At 40.8% G+C, this 22,400-nt stretch overlaps 3 protein-coding genes, 1 long non-coding RNA gene, 1 other non-coding gene and 1 pseudogene across 8 annotated transcripts; 5 read left to right on the forward strand and 1 right to left on the reverse strand.

The window, feature by feature from the left end:
• Positions 1 to 2,242: 2,242 nt before the first annotated feature.
• Positions 2,243 to 2,379, forward strand: LOC122018338. The gene has a single exon (XR_006121750.1). It is a non-coding gene; the product is annotated as a small nucleolar RNA snoR83 (small nucleolar RNA).
• Positions 2,380 to 4,962: 2,583 nt separating this feature from the next.
• LOC122014419 (G-type lectin S-receptor-like serine/threonine-protein kinase At5g24080) lies at positions 4,963 to 8,127 on the forward strand. The gene is made up of 5 exons (XM_042570651.1): positions 4,963 to 5,531; positions 5,605 to 6,830; positions 6,919 to 7,099; positions 7,193 to 7,640; positions 7,709 to 8,127. Exons 1-5 carry the CDS (start codon positions 5,284 to 5,286, stop codon positions 8,054 to 8,056), a joined length of 2,451 nt encoding a protein of 816 aa, XP_042426585.1. The 5' UTR covers positions 4,963 to 5,283; the 3' UTR covers positions 8,057 to 8,127.
• Positions 8,128 to 8,673: 546 nt separating this feature from the next.
• On the forward strand, positions 8,674 to 9,866 carry LOC122014423 (ethylene-responsive transcription factor CRF2-like). The gene has a single exon (XM_042570653.1). The coding sequence runs from the start codon at positions 9,005 to 9,007 to the stop codon at positions 9,686 to 9,688; it is 684 nt and encodes a 227-aa protein (XP_042426587.1). The 5' UTR covers positions 8,674 to 9,004; the 3' UTR covers positions 9,689 to 9,866.
• A 133-nt stretch (positions 9,867 to 9,999) lies between these two features.
• On the forward strand, positions 10,000 to 15,093 carry LOC122014424. Of its 2 annotated transcripts, none has more exons than XM_042570655.1 (4): positions 10,000 to 10,400; positions 10,557 to 10,723; positions 11,427 to 11,748; positions 14,416 to 15,093. In XM_042570655.1, the coding sequence occupies exons 1-4, from the start codon at positions 10,302 to 10,304 to the stop codon at positions 14,449 to 14,451; spliced, it is 624 nt and encodes a 207-aa protein (XP_042426589.1). In that variant the 5' UTR covers positions 10,000 to 10,301; the 3' UTR covers positions 14,452 to 15,093. The 2 variants fall into 2 exon arrangements, with proteins under 2 accessions (XP_042426589.1, XP_042426588.1); XM_042570654.1 differs by having other exon boundaries at positions 10,557 to 10,750; positions 14,416 to 15,091.
• Positions 15,094 to 16,095: 1,002 nt separating this feature from the next.
• LOC122014425 lies at positions 16,096 to 21,734 on the reverse strand. Of its 3 annotated transcripts, XR_006120669.1 has the most exons (7): positions 21,520 to 21,734; positions 19,856 to 19,976; positions 18,549 to 18,578; positions 17,766 to 17,883; positions 16,773 to 17,675; positions 16,518 to 16,651; positions 16,096 to 16,409 (listed from the first exon to the last, which is right to left on the reverse strand). It is a non-coding gene; the product is annotated as an uncharacterized LOC122014425 (long non-coding RNA). The 3 variants fall into 3 exon arrangements; XR_006120668.1 differs by lacking the exon at positions 18,549 to 18,578; XR_006120670.1 differs by lacking the exon at positions 18,549 to 18,578 and having other exon boundaries at positions 16,518 to 16,676.
• On the forward strand, positions 16,817 to 18,164 carry LOC122014421 (annotated as a pseudogene).
• Positions 21,735 to 22,400: the final 666 nt, after the last annotated feature.

Below are 22,400 nucleotides of genomic sequence, written 5' to 3' on the forward strand. Positions count from 1 at the left end.
AGGGCTTGTAAATCTTGCGGGTGACCGCTCTAAGCCGTCTGATTGAGGGTTGTAGAAAATAAGGGCAAAATCTGACCGTGGAATTCGAAAAGGCACTTATCACATCAACCATAGATATCTACCTCTCACATCATGTGTACAGAGGTAGAAAGGATGGGACACGCGGCGGCTGGTGACAGGGAAGCATTAATGGAGCGGCGTGCTCAGCCACAATGGCCAAAGATTTGCACAGTCTTCCAGAAATTGGGAGGACGTCAGTAGACAATAAAGGGAGCTCGTCCGAGAAAGCGACGAGATATGAAAATTTGCTAAGTGTTGTCGCCAGCCATCTTAATCGTCATAGAGCTCTGACTAACATATAGCCGAGCGGTGGCTCTAAACCCATGTATGTAAAATGATAGTCGAGTAGTGGTTCTAAACCCATGTGCTTAATTAGTCAGCGAACGACACATCTAAATCCATGGGAGGAATCAACTTTGATGTTCACCATATCCGAGCTGCGGCTTTGAGCTCCGGTCAGTAAAATATAGCAGAACAATGACTATGAAGATGATATGAGCCGATCAGAAGCTCGGAAATAGAGAATGCCCGATCAAGGAAAGGTCATTGAAGGCACAACTTGTCTAGTCAGTCGGACTTATAGCCTCCTTTGACTAGACTTGAGGGGAATGTTTGTGATGTGGCGATAAAGGGGGGTCCATCAAGTGTGAGTCAAAGGAGGAGATAGTAGCAAACGTGGAAGTCAAAGTTAAGATTATCAATGATGGTCAGTAGTGGTCAACATCCCCACCAAAGATGACCAAGCGAAAGGTGACGCCAACTGTCGGTCGAGCATAAAGTGTCCAATCGGCCAGGTGGCTTGTTTGAGCAGGACACCCATCCGACCAAGAGCATTACGGCAAGAACATCAGATGCTCATTACAGATCAGAGGAATATTAAGGTGGCCCTGAGCGCTTGTCTGGTCGAGCGGAAATAATCTACTGAACCAAGTCACTGTGGGAGAAAAGTAGCAAAGGTCGACTGAGAGGAGGAGTCTCGCCCGAGCAGCTACCCTGTTCGGCCAAACAGTGAGACTATTCCCGTATCTCTTGATATCCCTTTGGGAGATAATGTCGTTGATAATAGGGCATGGTTAACAGGTGGATCGTACAACGGAAGCTTCTACTGTCTTGTCAGGGATTTGCATATCTTGTTAAGGTATAGCGTCAGATTCACTTTGTTGATATATCCTTTCATAGGACAGTTTGGAGAACGTGCCACAGCTTGAGGAGTGTCCACGTCGTCCATTGTAGCACTATATAGGTGGAGTCCATGCACCGCCCGAAGTACGCGTTACTCATTATTCACGCTTGCGTACTATTTTTTTCTCTTTTAATATAATTCCTTCTAAATTTAACATTATTTAAAGAGAATCTAGTATATTTTCTATCCAATTGAACACTATTTATAAAAAAAATCTAGTATATTTTTAATCCAATTGAAATGGAAAAAGTATTGTACTCAATTTGATAGAAAACATATTTGATTATAGTTTAATGTGCTAAATTGAAAAAAAAATTATACTTATATTTTAGACTTTTAATATCTAATAAAAAATATGAAGAAATTATATAAATTAATATTCATTATATTTGATTACATTTTTTTTAATAGGGACTACGGGTAAAATTTAAATTATGATAGACACGTAAATTTTCCCATAAAATACCTTCAAAGACTAATTCTGAGTTTGAGCCCATTTAAAGCCTATTAGTGAGATCGATGAGCTAGGGTTTGAACAATATATTGAGATTGGGAGGCGAGCTCCTTCGGCTCCCAAGCGGAGCGGCGATGGCGTTCCTCATCCTTTCCCTTTGCTGGTCCTTTCTGTGATTTTGGTTGTAATGTTTTGCTCACAGATCAGTTTTCCCAGTGTAGGAGGAGGCCATGATGAAGAAATTCACACTCGTTAAGACGCTCTCTGCGCATGATTTGTGCAATACTAATCACTACGTTCTTGCTGAGCCTTCTCTCTGGTTTCCCTGTTTGTTTTATGATTTGTTTTTTTTGAATCTGGTTTTCGTATCCGATTTGTAATGTGCCATCGTTTTATTTGGTTTTCCGTGGATTTTATATGCCTTATTGAGAACATTGTGATTACATCGCATTCATTTGGATATATTTGGAATTCTACGATTTGCATATGTTTTCTGAATCGCAAATGAGGGAGAACCGTATTATAAGGGAAGAAGACCTACACTAATTGCAGATGGGGGTTGTTGAAGGTGCTTAACTGATTCAGAGGAGATTGACATCAGTCCATGACAGGTTCGCTGCTAGCGTCTTCTTCTTCTTCTTTTTTCCATGAAGGTGTTTCATCAGTAGCTCGACGCACAAACGAATCGTCCCTCTTGTCTTCCCATATCTTCCTTACTCAAAAAGGTTTGATCTTTCCCCATCTCTCAATCTTTGCATGCTTTATTTCAATTCAATTCCGGTTTTCAATCTTCGTTGTAATCTGATTCCTGAATAATTTGTGAATCTTACAATTTCTCGGATTCCTTCCGCCTATCTTTATTTCAAAACGCCACCTTTCTTAGCAGAAGCACAAATCGAAGGCTTGGAGGCTCATTGGCAAAGCTTTAAAATGCCTACCGAGTTCAAAAGCTGTGCGAAATTTGCACGTCTCCTCGCTCAGCGATGGCGGTCTCCATTTCTCTCATTGGAGTCCCGATAAAGAAGACGGAAATGTTTTTCGTATATTTAAGACGATTTATGAGACGGCAATGATAACTAAAATCTTCATGAAATTTATTGCAAAAAAAAAAAAAAACGATTTAGTAAATTGAATTATGATTTCATTAACTAAGTCTTCTTAAAATGAAATTTTTAAATTTATTAAACCAATTGAACTTTATAAATTAAAGTTTTCATATATATAAACTTTGTTTTATTAATAAATCTTCGTATTTAGTTTCTAAATCTTAATTATAATTTTATTTTATAGATTAATTGTGTATTAAGTTACAAAATTAGTGCTTACAGTGGTATTGACTATAATGTTAAAATGTCAAACTGATAAATGTTTTCAGAATAATTATTTAATGCATTTATTTTCTTTATTCTAAGCATAAGATAATATGGAAAATATAAAGTTAAAATTTCTACTGCACTGTTTGACAATGCTTATCTGGCCAAGAAAATATGTTTGGACTATTAAAGAAAAAGGTAGATATTTAAATATTGAATTCTTTAATTTTTCAGAAAGTGTACTACTTTGTTGAAAATCAAAGAATAAAGAAATCAACTAATGGAGAGATGTGTTTGAAGAAATCAAACTTGTTCATTCTATTCTAAGAATGAAGGCTTAATTTGAACGTTTGTAATAACTTTAAATCCTTTTGTATTTTATAGTAGGTTGTATTTTACCCCTCTCTATTTAAAAAACTGCACTTAATCCCCTTTTGACATAAGTAAAAAAAAAAAAAAATACCAAAATAATCTTAATCTAAATCAGACTTATAGAAGAAAATGAAAAATAAAAATAAAAATAATCCCGTAAAATCGTTGAAAGTTTAACTTTAACTCAACCTGATTTATATATAAACACAAAATCTCACTTATTTCTAGAAAAAATATCCTCACAAAATTTACACATGCACTAGCATAAATAACAGAAAAATAACAACTCTGAAAGGGATAATCTGTCAAAAATTTTAAAAAGACTCAGAATTCTAAATTGATGAATCAAAATTAAATAAAGATAAAATAAAGTTTATCATTAAAAATCAAAATAAAGACCCTTTGATGATTTATAAAAAAAATCACCCTTTTAATTTTTGTCTAAAAATAAATTTTCATTTCAAGACAGTACCTTGTTGAAATGAAAAATAGTTTTAGTTGTTTTGAAATGCAAATTTACTTTTGGACAAAAAATAAAAGGATGATTTTTTTATAAATTATCAAAGGATCTTTATTTTGATTTTTAATAATAAATTTTATTCTATTTTTATTTAATTTTGATTCACCAATTTAGAATTCTAGCTCTTTTTTGTTTGGTGGAATGAGTTTTGCTGATTATCCTTCTCAAAGTTGTTATTTTTTTATTATTAATGCTGGTGCATGTGTGAATTTTGTAAGGATATTTTTTCTAGGAACAAGTGAGATTTCGACCTTATATATAAATTAGGTTGGGTTAAGGTCAAGCTTTCAATGATCTTACGGAATTATTTTTATTTTTATTTTTTATTTTCTTCTAAAGTCTGATTTAGATTAGGATTATTTTGATCATTTATTATTTTTTTCATTTTTTATTTTCTTCTAAAGTCTAATTTAGGTTAGGATTATTTTAATCATTTATTTTTTTTTTCTTTTTGACTTATGTCAAAAGGGGGGTTAAGTGTAATTTTTCAAATAGAAGGGGGCAAAATGTAACCTGCAATAAAATAAAGGGGGTTTAAAATTATTAACCCTTAAAATTATGTAAAAAATTAAAATCCAGTTTGGGTTTGTAAGCCGTTTGAATAAAATAGAATATTATTTGGGTTCGGTTCTGGGCAGTAAATAATTTTTTTTATAATTATTCAATATATAGGCTCGAATAATTTATTTAAGATTTATAGATTATGTTTATTAATAAAATTTTTATCAATGTACTAAATAAATAAATAAAAATTTTAAAAATAAAAAAATAAATTTAAATTATTAAATTTAATAATAAATAAAATAAGTAAAAAATTTAAATAATTAAATAAATTTAAATTGAGACTAACAATTAAATGAATATTTAAATTTATAAAAATAAATTAAATTAAAATAAAATAATTATTTTAAAATTTTAATTTATTTTAAATTTAATTTAATTATTTTATCAAATAAATTTGAAGAAACAAAAAGTTAACTTGTTTACACCGTTTCGTTTGAATTTGATAATTTAAAATAGGAATCAAATATTTTTGAGTCAGCTCAAAAGCTTGTGATTAGCCTCAATTATTGCTCTGTTTTAAAGTCTTCGCCCCTTAATTACTCGCCACACCACGCATTGTTCTTCGTAACCTGATCAATCATCGGCTTTATTTCCAACCTTATCGATTTAATCACTTAATTATCTCCAATCTTAAATAGATCTCTACCTGTCCTATCCAGTTTTCGACACATGGATTATCGTTCGCGATCACTCAGCCGACCAGTTCATCCATTTCAACACAATTGAAAAATGAAGAACTTGGTTGGTGACCTAATGGAGATCGCAATCCCAAACCAATTTAAAGCGCGATCACTCTTGTGCTCTCGCTGCATGGTCAATGGCGTCTCTGTTCTCTTCCCTTGCATTGCTCTTCTTCTTGTTTCTTTCTGGAGTTTGCTGTTTGGAATATCGCATACCGGTTGGCTCCGAGCTTTCCGCCGGCGGCAATGAATCGTGGGTTTCTGAGAATGAGATCTTCGCGTTTGGGTTCGCGCAGGATTCAGCAAGCGTTCGCGAACAATTTCTGTTGGCGATTTGGTATTATGGCCTTCCGGATCATCCGACCATCGTTTGGTCGCCGAATAGGTGGATTTCTTGTTTCGATCTTGTGCCACCGATTCTTAGTTTTTCATCTTTCTTGTCGTTCCGATTGATGCAGAGGTTTTCCGGCGCGAAGAGACGCGGTGGTGCGACTGGAAAACTCCGGCGAACTCGTGCTCAGAGACGGTAACGCCGTTCTGTGGACTTCCAACACTTCCCAGTTGAATCCCAGCTTCGGCGTAATGTCGGACTCCGGTGACTTCGTACTCTGCGCCGCCGCCGCCGGCGGCGGCAACGCCACGGGCCGGACGGCCGCCGCCGTGTGGCATAGCTTCTCCTACCCCTCTGATACTCTCCTCCCCGGGCAACAACTGACGGTGGACCTCGCGCTCACCTCCGCCACGTCCTCCTCCGGCCACTATGCCCTCCAAATGCTTCAGCAGAGAACCTCCCTCAGCCTTGCCCTTGCCTACGTCTCGCCGACGTCCAACTCCAACTACTCCTACTGGTCTAGCCCACAGATATCAAACGCCACCGGCGAGGTCGTCGCCGTCTTGGACTCGTCCGGGAACTTCGGCGTTAGCTACGGCGCTTCCTCCGCTGGCACGATGTATATCCACAAGAACGACACGCAGTCCACGTTTCTGCGCAGGATCACGCTGGGAAACGACGGGAATCTGCGGCTCTACCGCTTGGAAGCGAACAAGAACTGGTCGGTGGAGTGGACCGCCGTGTCGAACCCATGCACCGCCGCCGGAATTTGTGGCAGTGGCATCTGCAACCTTGACTCCAGCAACAACACCTTCAGCTGCACGCCGCTGAAGCCGGTGAACTGCAGCGGAAGAAACGGCGGGCAAATCAAGATGCAAACCATGCCGCAAACCAATTACTACTTCCCCGGCAAGTCCACGATCTCGAATTACAGCGGCGACGTCAACGGCACGGAGTGCTCCCGGCATTGCTCCGACAACTGCGAGTGCGTGGCGGCGGTGTACGGGCCCTCGCCGGAGAACGCGAAGTCGTGGTGCTGGACGCTGCGCTGGGTGGACTTCGGCGGGATGCAGGACCCGAGCACGACACTGTACGTGAAGGTCCTCGCCGGAAACGAGTCGGCGACGGGCGAATCGAGTTCAGGCTCACCGAGCGCCAGCGTGCTGCTGCCGTTGCTGATCTGCTTCGGCGCTCTAGTTGCGCTCCTGAGCGCGCTGCTTTTCTACAGCGCGCGAAGGAAGAGGAAGCAGAAGGCGATGCGACGATGCGTGTCGCTGCCGGGAGCTCCGGCGTGCTTTAGCTACCATGAACTGCAGATTGCTACCTCAAACTTCTCCCAATTGATCGGAACAGGTATCTTACCTTCTTAATCATCAATCCCGATCAAGCCAAAAACACAATTCTTGTCTCAATCGATCGTGCTTGTTCGATGCGAGACCAGGAGGATTTGGCAGCGTGTACAAGGGAACGCTGAGAGACGGGACGATGGTGGCAGTCAAGAAACTAGACAAGCTGCTGCCTCAAGGAGAAAGGGAGTTCATAGCAGAGGTCACCACCATCGGCTCCATGCACCACATGAACTTGGTCAGCCTCTGTGGATTCTGCTCAGAGCAATCGCACAGGTGACCGATCCTTCACCGCACTGATCACTCCTCTTAAGAACTAAAGCTAGAAGTGTTGTTTGTTCATTCATGCTTTTTGTTCACATTGATTAGGCTGTTAGTGTATGAATACATGAGTAGAGGATCACTGGACAAGTGGATCTTTCGTTCAGGGGAAGACAGGGTTCTGGACTGGCGAACTCGCTTTAACATAGCGACGGCGATCGCTCAAGGGATCGCCTACTTCCACGAGCAGTGCAGGAACAGGATCATTCACTGCGACATCAAGCCGGAGAACATTCTGCTGGACGAGGACTTCTGCCCCAAAGTCTCCGACTTTGGCCTGGCGAAGCTGATGAGCAGGCAGCACTCGCAGGTGGTGACCATGGTGAGGGGCACGAGGGGTTACTTGGCGCCGGAGTGGGTCAGCAACCGCCCGGTCACCGTCAAGGTCGACGTCTACAGCTACGGGATGCTGCTGCTGGAGATCGTCGGAGGACGAAGGAACCTCGATTCTTCCTTGGACGAGAAGGAGTTCTTCTACCCTGCATGGGCTTTCAAGGTGCGATCACTAAAAGCTCGATTCAGACTCTGTTCGAAGTGAAACATGGATCGAGCTGAATTTTACAGGAGATGGTGAATGGAACGGCGAGCAATGCCGTCGACAGGAGGCTGAAGAGGAACGTGGAGGAAGAGGAGGCGGTGAGGGCTCTCCATGTGGCGTTTTGGTGCATCCAAGAAGAGGCAGTGGTGAGGCCTTCCATGGGGGAGGTGGTGCGGATGTTGGAAGGCTCAGTGTCCATCAACGAGCCGCCGATGCCTCAGGCAGTGCAGGAGTTTCAAGAGGAAGGTCTGCACAGTGTTTACAGAACGATGAAGGGGAGATACTTCTTCGATTTGCCTTCGTCTTCCTCGGCCATGGCCAGCTATAGATCATCGAAAGCTACTTGTAGCCACTCTACTATGTCGCCTAGATAGCAAAATATGATCGATTACAGTTATTGTAGATGGATGATCATTGAAAATCAGAAAGAAATGACTCTCGTTCAGGAGCTCATAGATGTCACTGACTCATCGCACTTACTTGAGAGGATTTGCACAGTGAATGCCGATCGGAATCTTAGCTTTTTGAGTTTGTCTACTAGTTAAAACTACCCGCGGTCAGTGTGGGCTTTTACAGGGCAGAGCTGCCCATCACCGTGCCCAAGGATTTGACCGCATTCTTTATTTCGGCGCCCCAACCGCGGCGCGGTGGCGCAGCAGCTTCTTCCTGCCGTCGACCCCACCGTCACGTGAATCCACGCTGCCACAGCCACGTGGATCCGCGACCCCGAGAACGGGACGAAGTGTGGCCCTGCCGCCGGGCTTCTTGCCCGCCACGCGTCCGGCGAGGAAGTTCAGGCTTTCCTGTTCCAAACAGCAAACAACGGAGCTTCCAGTATTGGCCGGACACGTCGTAACACACTGTGCTTGTCTCCTATGGATCTCGGAGCCGAACATGGAACACGCTCTCCCGGCCGCTGTCGCACGACACGAAAGGGAAGAGGTGGCTTCGTGCAATTTGTTCCCTCGTCGTGCTCTCTGCTTTTGTGGACATAAATTTTTGAGCCTCGTATGAAAATGGACAGCAGTTAGTAGCAGAGCACAAGGATGTTGCGCGACGGCTCTGCTCTCACTGCACCTCCCTAGGCCATTAGCGGGTGCTCAGTGCGCGTCCGTAGCATCTTCTATCTCTCTCTAGCTCGTGCTACGGTGCTAGTGTCTCTGTTCTCGCCTATCTCTGTCGCTCTTGTCTGGAAAGGACTTGGTCTCGCTGCCGGGTTGGTGCTCCTGTTTCGGGGGGGCAAACGCGATCGGCGTCCAATCTCGTCAAGGTTCCTCCTTTACGGGAGCAGAGGATTAGATAGCCCCTGAGGTTGACAGGCCATGGCAAAAGCTCGCTCCTTGCGCATCTTTTGGAACGACCCAGATGTCACCGACTGCTCCTCCGACGATGAAGAGCGCTGCTTCCTTCCTGGGCGCAGCGGGGTGTGTCGACTGCTGAACCGGACAAAGCCCGCCGTCAAGCCACGGGAGAAGGCGGCGTCGCCGGCAGGGAGCACTAAGTTCAGGGGCGTGCGGCGGCGGCCGTGGGGGAAGTATGCAGCGGAGATCCGCGACGCGTCAAGGGGCGTGCGCGTGTGGCTAGGTACCTTCGACACCGCCGAGGAAGCCGCCCTGGTCTACGACGACGCCGCTATCCAGCTACGCGGTCCCGGCGCCGCCACCAACTTCTCTTCGTCGTCCTCTTCCCCATCCTCCTCCCGGCGCTCCGCCGCCCCTACCGCCACATCTCGGGAAATCAACCCCACGCACCTGTCCGCCGGCCCCGAGTCGCACGCGCTCTCATCTCCAACCTCCGTCCTCCGGGTTATCTCCTCCTGCCCATCGTTTGGCGGCGTGCCTCCGTACAACGAAATCTGGGATTTCGGGATGCCGGATCCGAGTTTCCCCGTGGGATCTTCGGCGTCGTGGGATTTGGCGTTGGGATCGTCGACGTCGCAGGGAGACGATTGCTTCGGGGAGATCGGCGATCTATTCCCCATCGAACCGCCCCCTACCGTACTTTAATAATACCCCGTTAATTATCTACCATAACGGATTAGATTATGTCGATGCAAAAACCGGTTTAAAACTTCCAAAAAACACGATCTCAAATTGTATCGGAGAAGGCTTGGGCCTATGTTTTGTTGTACGCAAACTGTTGTGTAATTTAATAATTTAAAATGCACGGTGTGATTTGGGTACATACCAAATTTCCCTTAAAGCTACTATAACCTTAAGTAAATACAGTTCTAATTGGGCCTAAAAGGCCGGCCCATTTAAATTTGGGTCGGATAGTATTCGGTTTTAACCGTGACGGATGGAAGTAAAAGGGTGTCTCTCCCTAGACACTAGAGGAGGGGCTCTCCATCTGCGTTTAAAATGGCAAATTGCGAGGGCTAAATTGCAATTTCCGGAAATTATGATCCCTGGTCCCGTAATTAGATACCTAATGGTCCGATCCATCGAGCATTCGATTCGGCCACCGCCGACGAGCCTGAAGGAATTCAAAAAGAGAGGAGAGCCGACTTGCTCGATTTTCTCGGGAAAATCCTTCAATTCTACTCTTCCTCCGCCATCTTCTCTTTCGCTGTTCGATTCAATCTTTCAACCCTCGCGATCCGCGAGATTTGTTTAAACCATGCGCTGGTCTTCTTCGTACCTCGGATCAAGAGTTCGATCCTGGCTGCGGGACTACGATCGCCTGCAATCCGTCGCCGTCGCTCTCATCTACATCCAGGTAAGCCGTCTACCTGTTCTTTATCGCTCCCTTCTTTAGGTAGGACTGGCTTAGTGTTTTTGTAGCATTCTTAGAGTCGATGTGCGAGGGAGTGTTTTCGGAATGGGGTTGGAAGGGATGATGTAAGACATTTTTATGCACATTTTGTAATACTAGATCGGGTGCGCTATGGTGGGATCGCTTGGCGCGTTATTCAATGGAGTTTTGCTGATCAATCTAGCGGTGGCACTCTTTGCGCTCGTTGCAATTGAGAGCAGTAGCCAGAGCCTGGGAAGGACTTATGCAGTGCTTCTCTTCTTCTCTATCGTGCTTGACATTGCTTGGTTCGTATTTTTCTCGCACACTACCTGGTGAGAGCCTAATGAAGCTATTCAACATGCATGCTTGACCTTAGATGTGTTGATTGTGTGATTTGATGAAGATTGCATTATTTGTTGATTGCAAGAAGATGTATTGGACTATGTGTTGCGTGACCAAGTCAAGCCTAGTGTATCTTTAGTCGTTTTTAGAGACTAATTTTTAAAGTAAAATGTTGAATCGTAACATGAAAAATACTAGTTGAGTTCATTAGGGGTAAAACCATCTTTACTATTGAAGCTTGAGAGTAAGCAAAATACAGGGAGAGGATCAAGGAAGGTCAATAAAAGGTAGGTAACTACTTTGATGTGCAGTCAAATTGTTTCTCGAGTGCTTCCATTGGACAAAGAACCCAAATTGTCAAGAAAGGAAACTTATTCCCACATGCCATGTTCATTTCTTGAATTGTTTATATTGTTTTATAATTTCTTGATCAGCAAGTATCTCCGACTGTACTTATTGCTTGTGCATGGATTTGTTTTAAACATTACATTAGTATTCTTGGCTGCTCATGATTACATGTGGAGTTATTATTAACTTCCAACTGTATTAGTGGGGACTCAAATATTAGATGCTCAATTGATTTTTACCTAAAGTCTTTATTACCTCACTTGTTTTATCATGTTATGGAGGTTCACTATTTCTTTCATGTAATGTTGTATTTTATAGGAATTTCAATCCTGATCAGAAATTTGGGCCACTATTTGTCTTCTCAATCAGACTTGCATTGTTGATGGAAATCTTTGGCTTTTCAGTGAGGTTTTTGTCCTCATTTTTATGGGTTCAAATGTACAGATTGGGGGTTTCAACAGTGGATAGCACTATATACCGTGCAGATTATAATGTTAGAGATAGCTTTGTGAATCGTCCAACAAATGAAGTAGCTAGGCAGGCCTCCACTGCTGATGAGATTTTGGGAGGTTCCATTTATGATCCAGCCTATTTCTCCTCCCTTTTTGAAGATATTCAAGAAACGCAACACATGCCTGAGGTATGATCTGCACCTTTTCAACTTGAAAGCTGTCATGTGTAACTAAATCAACACTAAACAGCCTGGTTGATTCATTCTATTCCACTTCTGCTCTTCTTTATCTCACAATAGGCCTTTATCAACACTAAACAGCCTGCCTTGATGAAATACCATGATACAAAATATGTACTGGACATAATTTGACTTTAATTTCCAAGGCATACAAGTATTGATTGGGCCAGTTCCAAATATGTTAAGGTTGTTGGACAAATAGTTACTCAATTAACTATGAAGCAAAAATATGATTTCGCTCACCCTGAGTGTCCCTTATCGCTGACTTCATAGCGAGCTGACTTCATAGCGAGATGAAGGGAGGTAAATCTTGGTACCGAGCGGCCTTCTAGGTGGGAATCCTCAGGGAAATGAACCCCACTAGAATCGACCCTTGCCCAATGAAGCAATTCTGCCATTTAAGTACCAACTCGACTACACCCATGGGGGCATCAGACAATTAACCATAATACTATTGTGCAAGGATCTTGCCCAAATATTTGAGATGGTAAATTATATGCAAGGGAAATTTTAGCCAATGTGAAAACTTTTCAAGTTAAGCTTACAACTTGATGCTTGAATGTGATGATTATTTTTATATATATGAATGAGCCAAGAATGAATGAATGAAGAATGTGATGTTAATGATAGATGTATGCCAAGGTGCTTCAATGCACCACTCAAGCACTATAGGTAAAATATGTAGAAATTAGAATGTGCATCCAATTTAAGACACTTAGATAAACATGCAGTAAATGATTTCAAAAGTCTGACAACATCAACGTTAACACAAGAATTTAGGTAGACTTTTCTACTTAGTAATAACTTTAATGGAGGCATCTTTGCAATGATGGATAGTGTTGTTTTCAATAGGAAACAGATATAATATGATAGGTAATAAATGCCTAGAGGAATTGAAAACAATGTTCTTAGGAATGTCAGTCTTAGGAATTTGATTCACTTTGAGACTAGCATGATGGTGGTCAAGAAAGATCTCTGCTGTATGAATAATGCTCCTGGGAAAATCACGGGGAAACTTCAGCAGACAGGAGATGACCCATTGGTAACTTGGTATCTAGTGATAAACTTGGACATTGGTGAAGTAATAATCCCTTGCAAAAATAGTTAGGGAGAATTCTATCTATAGACATTAGAAGGCCTTACATCAGTATGAATTAATCTGCCTAATCCAATCTATACAAGTATTCTATCTTTTTATTAATACCAAGTACAATGGAGAATTACGGTTTTTAAGTTGGTGGAATTTCAGTTTTTGCTTAAATAAGTGTTCCTATGGAGTGAAATTTGTCCTAAGCTTAGTGAGGCGATCGATGGAAAAAACGGTAGTCTTTGATGGTTTATAGGGACAGAGGACCAGCTCTTGAAACCATGACTTGCCTCAGGAATCCATTGTTGTGGCATAAAGTTGCAAGCTAATTTTGCTATGCTTTAGTGAACTTTGTAAGCACATCATGCTCATTTTTCTTAATAATTTTTACCCAGCCCTTCATAACCATCACATCCCACCTTTTCTATGGATATCAACCTCCATCTGATAGTGTAGACTCATGCTAGCTTGTGTAAAGTGGCCTAGAGTCTCTGCAACTTATGTTCTGTCTCAAGCACGACAAGCTCCAATTCCATAATCTGATCATATAAGCACAATGTGTCTCGACGAACAAATAGTATTCTCGCCATAGGGCAAATGTCAGTATCCTAAACATTTAAAAAAAAAACTTATTTTGCATCTTTCCTTGGTTGGTAAGAGCCACCTTACTTTCCAATTACATGTATTATCTTGCTATAAATCTTTATAATATAAACTACCAGATGTTGATGATTATATTTATGGTCAAATCCTTTCTTGTGCAATCATAAGTCATGGTTTACATCAAATAAACAATAATAATAGTGCAGCAGTTTGTTTTTCAGCTAATCATGCTGCAAGAAATGTAAACCCTTTGAAGCGCAATATCCTTTGAAAATGCACACATTCTTTATATATGCTGGGAATTCTTTGATCTCTGCAAATCTTATTCAGAGATGCTAATGATGACTGTCTAAACATCAGATCTTCTGAACATATCTGATGTTAACTTGAACATTATGACTAATTAAGACATCTCTTAGCTTCAGGCGAGCTCCCCATGTATGTTCAAAGAAGACAATATAGACTCCTTAGCTTGCACCAGAGACAACTACTTTGTAGCAGTTGAGCTGTGTATTTCTCTTCGTATGTCTAGTCACCTTGGGAAAGTTAATGTAATTCTTGACCTCTCTAGCTCTCTCTCTCTCTCAAGGAAAAAAGAAGCAGCTATAATGCACTTATTACTTGTATGAATAGTATGATCTTCCTAGTATTGGGTTCTGATCTAAGTTTGGTTTCCTTTCAGAGTGCTACACATTATCTCTGAAGCTGTTAAATTGCAAATGATGGGTTTTTAAAGAATCAATTTGATCTACAAATTGCACAGATGTAATACCCACCAAATAAATCAGTAAATAACAACTTTCTACTTTAGTCTACCAATCTCTAATTGGAACACTATTTATCTGTTTAAATGTTTAAACTATATTTTTTTTTTTGTTGCTATTTTCCTGATGGTATTTGATTATGACTCCATTACTTCTTTGCAGGTTGATGATGATTCGAGAAAACTACAATTGCAATGATTTGTAGTGTCACCAAATGTTGCTCGGAATCCGGCTTCGTCGTCTTATGGTCTTATTGCTCAACTACGTCGTTGTCTGATCCTCGATTTTGGCATGATGGTTATCTTCATAGAATGCAGCCAGCTCTTGCAAATTACGGATTCCGTTGCCACTTCTCTCTGAGAACAGTTCGTCCCTTGGATCCCCTTATCAATAGCCGAAAGCACATGTTCTTAGGTCCAGATGAGGTTACCGAGCATAAAGCTCAAACACTAATGTCGGAAACACATGCCAAGGTGCTCGAGATCATTTTGGGAAAAAAGAAACCACCAGAGGAGATGCCTTGATCGGATTTATCAGTGGCATATCTTGGTGGGCTGTCTTCGTTATATCTTTTGGGACTGGTTGGAGTTTAGATCCAATTGTGGAGCATTGCTCCAGGGATTCAAGCCATTGTAAATAGAAGCAAATTATAGATCAACCCATCAGAGTTTTTAGCAAATATTACTACTCAATGTCAACTCTTTGAATGACAAACCATAAACCTTCATCAGGGTAATCATTCCCTTCGTATTAAGTTGAGCTGAATCTAAATCCTAATAAAAAGATTGTAAACCAAACTGAACATTTAATAATGCCAAAACAAATCATCTGTTTGAAGTTGTCAACGAATCAAACATTCCCGAGCAATCTAAAATGTTAGGTTTAATAAAAAATTTATGTGTTGGTGTAATATATATAAATGTTAATTAAATAAATAAACTAAAATAATATATTCATTCAATTTGTTAATATTCATTAATCCTTTAAAATTCCTCTTACTCTTTATCTTTCTATGGAACTGAGAGATATTAGGATAGCGAATCATTTTTCGTCATTTATTATAAATTATTCATGAATAACATTTATGAATAAAATTTATAAATCATATACATCAATAAACTTGGTAAACTATGAAAAATTTCTATGAAACCAAATCGATTATCTCAAAATTAATGGTTCAAAAACCTAGCTAAAAAAATTTATTAATATAATAAATAAATAAAAATTTCAAAATGAACAAACTATATTATCCAATTCAATAATCAATTAAAATATTAAAAATATTAAATTTTAGACAATCAAATAAATTTAAATTGATAGGACAATAACATCTAAACAAATTAAGCTAATTAAATTTGTATCAAATTTAAAAACATAAAAAACATTAAACCAAGCTAACAATATCTTTAATATTCATTGAAAGTCCATTCAACAATTTTTTAAAAAATAATTCATATTAATTTATTTTTTCCATCTCTGAACATTTATTACTTTTTAAAGTAGTATTCGTGGACCGCAAAGTATTCTAGAACTAGATAACCACTGACTCACCCAGATTGCCCTTCCACCTCAGCCGATGTGACATTACCTAGTAACTTAGCCTTCTGGGAGAGCCACAATTGGGCATGCGCCATACTGAAGAACGAGTCAAGCGAACCGCCTCGGCCCCCCTGTGCTGGTTTTTTTCTATGCCACCGCGGCGCTCCGCTTTGATCGCACCCTGATTCCCACGACTTCTCTATCTTTTCAACGCAAGACAAAACACACCAGCTGCCTTCGGACCCGCCGAATCGCTCGGCCGCTGGGGAGGAGTTCCTTGCTGACCAAGAAAGAGACCTGCAGCGAGAATCAACGAGCCAGTGACAAAGACAGTGTCCGGATGCAATGCACCGGCGGGACAGGAAACGATGACTTTTCAAAATGTAACGGACTGTTTCGGAAAGGAAACGGAACGGCAACATTCCGTCTAGTCGAGCCATCTACTTTTCGCCGCCGGCATTTATTTATTTATCCACCATTTTCTGATTTTTCTCCACGTTCAATGGACCTGATCTTCCACGTCCCATCGTTAGATAAGTCCCGATATACGATTCTAAATATGTCTATCTCGACATGCCTCATGCGGAGCATCTGACGAACGACAGAGTGGTGGGCAACTTTTTCCAAACAACGGAAGAAGTTATGAGATAGTAAGTAGAGAAAGGTACAAAATAATTCAAAAAAAAATAAAAAATTTGCTGAGAACCAGTTCAGTATTTTCTTACCTCAGACTGCATTGAATTACAGTGATGGAGGGCGGTGCCTGGCCTCCATCACGTTGCCCATGGTTTGTGAAGTAATCCCAGCCGCCTTTGACTGAGTATGGCACGCGAAGTTTCCTGGACCGCAGGGTCTGGGCCTACGTAATCCCGGACAACGTGAGACTATAAGGCGACGCATTGCATGCCCAAGAAATCTTAGCGGGTGACCGAAGGGATATCTAAACGAGCGAGGAAGCGAGCAGTGAGGGGCGAACTCACTCCAGAATCTTGGCTTCCATTGGTGGAGTTGTCCGAGAGCAAAGATGTCGAGGACGCGAGACGCTGAGGCCGAGCTCAACTTGCCGCCGGGGTTCCGGTTCCACCCCACCGACGAGGAGCTCGTCGTGCACTATCTCTGCCGGAAGGCCGCCGGCCAGTGCCAGCCGGTTCCTATCATCGCAGAGATCGACCTCTACAAGTTCGACCCCTGGGAACTTCCAGGTATAATAAAAAAAAACAAAAGCCAATGCAACATAAAATGATAGAGCAAACACTTCATGCTTTTACCGTCTAATTTCGTGGGATTGCGCAGCAAAGGCGTTGTTCGGCAAGAAGGAATGGTACTTCTTCACCCCTCGCGAACGGAAGTACCCGAACGGCTCGAGGCCGAACAGGTCTGCAGGGACAGGCTACTGGAAGGCGACGGGGGCCGACAAGCCGATCTCGCCCAAGGGCAGCAGCGCGACGGCTGGGATCAAGAAAGCTTTGGTCTTTTACTCTGGGAAGGCACCGCAAGGAGTAAAGACTGACTGGATCATGCACGAGTACAGGTTGGCCGATGCCAAACGAGGCCACAACAAAGGAAGTTTAAGGGTACGCAAATCACCAAATTATATGTAGTTAGCAATCTAGTTAATGTGTATACTAAAACTAGTAGAGTGCGTGGATGCAGTTAGATGATTGGGTTCTTTGCCGGTTGTACAACAAGAAGAATACCTGGGAGAAGATGCAGCTCGAGGAGAAGTCGTCATTTGTAGAGACCATGGATTTGGCGTATGACACAGTGTCGGACAGCTTCAGAACAGCAGAATCCGACGTCGAAAATGACAGTGTGTTGCCAAATATCAGTGATCTTTTCGGCACGACCCAAGCTGCTACTGGACCACAACAAGCACTGAGCACCTGCAATGAAGATGGACTTCAGATGGTTCACAGATGCCAGAAAGAAGACAGTGAATGGTTTATGGACTTGAAACTGGAAGACTTGCAGACCTCTTGCATGAGTTTCGGATTACCAGTGCCCCATTATGGACGCAGCCAACCAAGATCATAACTCGCAACTTGTTGTCCCTTCAGCTACGAGGCCAGGTTACCCCAAGCTGCTACCATTCTGAATCAAACAAAAACTCATAAGATGTGCATAGACTTACAAGGTAGTGTCTAAGGATGGTAGAGCAGAGATCATGAAGAGACCTTAGGATTTGTCTATTTGAGTTCATGTATTGTGGAGAAAGATGGGTGTTTTTCTGAAAGGAGGGCTGCATTTGCTCCATATTTTATGTAAGAAACTTGTCTTTCTCTAATAGGAATGTATAACAACATCTAAATTTTGCTAGACAAATTTTTTTAGAGTGAGAAATATAAAAACTAGTGCTACTTTTGAAATGTAAATAGATTCAAGCATCAAAATGAACATATATTTCTTCGAAAATCATCCATAATTTTACTTCAAAAGGCACAATTGGCCTTTCCTAATTCCTTAGCTACATAAAAACATGGACAAAATAAGAAAAAAAATATCACAATGATAAAGCTGCCGTACTAATTAAAAGAAAAAAAAAAACAGATACACAACAAGCCAAAAGATCAGATATTGCAGGACGCTAACAAGTTAAATTGTATATGTCTTCTTGTGTAAATCAAAACGCCTAAGAGATTACACAAACAGTAGCAAGCATATGAAGAACTCAGAGTAGCTTGGTTTTAATCATTTTCTGATAAAAGAAAAGAAAATCAGTACATTTGTTTGTCACAGTTGATAGAAATCACACTGACCTGTCATCAAAGCTACTTATTCATGCATCCCTGCATTGTGCCAAAAGAAGTCTCACAGAAATGAAAATTAAATTCATAGCAGCTACATACATTCTTAGAATGAATGCTAAAATAATAGAAAAAAATTGGATAACCACTAATTACTAATACTACTGGATCTTGTACGTGTTCTTTTCTCAAAGGCCTACATTTTAACTCCTACTCATTTCTAGTGTTTATATAATCTTAACAGCAAATCAATTGATTAACCTTAGAACAGGAGGCCAATCCAACACATTGTAAACATACAAGAGACCTGGATAAGCTTGATTTTTTACTGGTTCAACAAGAAAAAAAAAGGCAGCCGAAGGACTGAATGTAGACATCTGAGTTATTAATGGATCACTTTATCTTTAGTAGACATTTACAGAAAAATGTAATATGAGATATTTGACATATGTTTCTTTTAGAAATGAGAGATGCTTCTCCCAAGAAGATATTTGCCATCGCATGTAGGAATTCTTTATGAAGGATTCCGCAACCTTTTCCCATCAATAGACAAATAAAGGGGTAATTCATTAAAATATCCTCAATATTTCAATCTTGTTCCAATTATATACCTAAAGAATTTAAGGGGTTGAATGCGCCCCTTATCATTTTAAATGTGTCTCAAATATATCCTTCCCTTTAACTCCGTTGTTTATAATTAACAGAATGAGCATGTGCTTCGTTGTCCCCTTTGTTGTTCCATTATAATATAGTTTCCAAACTAAAAAACCAGGTTCTCCAATATAAATAAAAAACAAATACACAAAAATAAGTTTTATGAGTGTCATCTACCAAGTAATTAAACAACAAATATATAACTAAATACTGAAAAAAGGACAAAAAATACCATAGTCTGGGGTGAATTCCAAAAAGCATTTACTTCATCTAGCCATCACAACTCAAAGCAGAAATGTATTTCCCTAGTTCAATATGAATTCAATTCCCTCAAATTCGATAATCAAATTATTCGTTGTTTGACAAAAGTTTTCTAACTTGTAAAATTGAACACAAAAAATAGCTCTCAATCTCGCAGATGAGCACAAAAAATTCAAGATTCACACCGAACAGAAGAGAAAGATGAGCACAAAAAATTCAAGATTCACACCGAACAGAAGAGAAAGATGAGCACAAACAGATTTATGTGGTTCCATAAAAATACCAACTACATGGCAGACAACACCAAGAGAATTTTCCATTATCATAATTAAAAAGTTCAGTAAATTTTACAACTTGTTCACTCCTATCCTAGGAATCGACATAAAAATAAATAGTTCACTTACAATGGTTGATTGACGTCGCTGCAGCTCCCGGCACCGTCGCAGCCCATAACCGGAGGAAAGTCGATGACTTGCAGGGAAATCAGGAAGAAGGGATTTGGCAATTATGGCTCATACAGATAACCTACGTGTGGAGATTGAGGACTCATGTGAGAAGTACATGCTCATTTCGTAATTACAAATGACGAAGTTAACAGGAAGGATATATTTGACACACATTTAAAAAGATAAAGGCCGCATTCAACCCCTGGAATCCTTTAGGGATATAATTGGGACACGGTTGAAACATTAGGGGTATTTTAATGAATTATCCCGACAAATAGATAAGTGGCCTGACTGCTGTAAAGCAATCGTCTCTTCAACCCGGAGCTCTAGAAGAAAACTTCTTTCATGTTTGTCAAAGTGTACTTATCATTTGGAAGAAGTTTGATATGTTCATCAATCAATTAGGCAGTATACTGTGGAACTCTGCTAATCACCAGGGTTTTCATACAAAATAAAAGCTATGCATTATCCACCTACATGTATCTCTGTTCCAGGATCACATCCCAGATTCTTTGTTAAATTTTTAATAACTTATAGCCTCTCGAATCTGAGCAACGGAACTAGGGTGATCATAAATAGGGTATTACTAATCAAGAGAGTCTCAGGTAAAACAGGGTATTTCTTTCACTACTGAACTTTAGTGGAAGACTTAATATTCCATGAATTAAGCCAGATGCAGCTTTGCTGAAACGGCCTCCAGATCTGTAATTGCATCTCTTTCAGCTTTTGTTAGTCTGTTTTCTTCCTTCAGTCAGTCCTTTCTTCAAGACTTTTGCCTGCAGATCTCTCTTCAAAACATTTACTTCCAAACCAGTCTTTTCTGCCTTAGCCCTGCTTTCATGTGGCAAGAGGGTGGTGTCTCATATCCAAGAGTGCTGACAGAAATTCTCAGTGATCTCTTACATATACATGGACGATTTTGCAGCCTTTTAAAAACAGGTCAAGCCTCACATAAGAGGACAAGCGTCTCTCAAACATGCTTTCAAAGAGACAAATACGTGGACTATCCATGTACTATCTAAATTCACAGGCCATGTCTCAATTGTTCCATTTAACTAGGAATCAGCCACTGTCCCAAAACGGGACAGTTGCCTCTGAAACAAGGAACATGCATGATCCATGCCACGTTCGAGCGCAAAACAGCACTGTATAAGAAGGGCAGGCCATGGAACTTGCAAATCTCCACAGAATTACTAACCAATTAACCACGGAAACACATACAAAGCATGTAATAAATATGAAATCTAGCTTCATATGGAGACGATCAATCCTAAGGCCTCCCGTTCAACTAAAATCAAATTCATCGTACCCCATCAGCACATATTTTAGCACCTAGTCCAAACCCATCCACTTCATTGTGCGCATACAGAAGTTTTCGTAACATGTCACTTCGTAAAAAAGAAGGCAGATCTCTTTGAAGCATATCATCAAACAGTTCATTCGCACAAAACTACAAAGCGATCCTTGAACGAACAGGACAAATTGAGGAAGCCATGGAACTCGAGGAGTTCCCTTCCAAACAACAACCTAACAGGAACCCATTTATTCACTCATGAAAATTGCGCTAGTCTCCCTCGTAAGCACCCAAGAACGAATTGAGATGGAACAGGGAAGAGCAGTACCTGGCAGAACAAGAGGTAGAAACATATGCTTCTCAGCGACTACGTCTGTTGCCAAGCGCTGGAAGAGATCAGACAAAGTCAGCCGACGACTCGTCTTCTTCGCCGGCACTCGAAGAGATCCACCGGACGAAGCACCGGAGCGATGATGGTTGGGAAGAGAGCGGATTTTTCTGGACGAGAATGGACGGAAGAATCGCGATGGCGGATTGGTGGGAATCAGGCCGTTGTTAATTATATTCATTGTGCACAAATTATTTTATAAAAAATAATTTTATTATCGATTTAAATATAAATCAGTATAATTTAATTGATCGAGTCGGAGGCACTGGGAGCAGATCAAATCTTCCGTCCCTAATTTTTTTTATCCCTGTATTTTCTGTTAATCGGACGGATCAAATTACATCTTAAGGCATCATGGCATCTTTAAGATGTGTGCAGTATTCTCGTGATGTGTAAGACATCCTTGAGATGTAATCTGATCCGTCCGATCGATAAGGGGACGAGGACACAGAAATTTGGGGACAGAAGATTTGATCTCCACTTGGAGAGCGGATTCATTATCCAAGAGGTTGACAGATCAAATCTTCTGTCCCCAAATTTTTTTGTCCCCGTATTTTCTGTCGATCGGACGGATCATATTATATCTTAAGACATCATGACATCTTTAAGATGTGTACAGTATCCTCGTGATGTGTAAGACATCCTTAAGATGTAATCTGGTCCGTCCGATCGATAAAGGAATACAGAGACAGAGAAATTTAGGGACAGAATATTTGATCTCGCTGTCAACACACTTTATCTTATTTTCTTTATAGCATTTGTATTTAATCAAATTGATCAAAGGATTTACGCAATCATTTTTATTTAAAGTCTATAATTTG

Source organism: Zingiber officinale, chromosome 8B (genome assembly GCF_018446385.1).
Source record: "Zingiber officinale cultivar Zhangliang chromosome 8B, Zo_v1.1, whole genome shotgun sequence".
Classification (NCBI taxonomy): domain Eukaryota; kingdom Viridiplantae; phylum Streptophyta; class Magnoliopsida; order Zingiberales; family Zingiberaceae; genus Zingiber; species Zingiber officinale.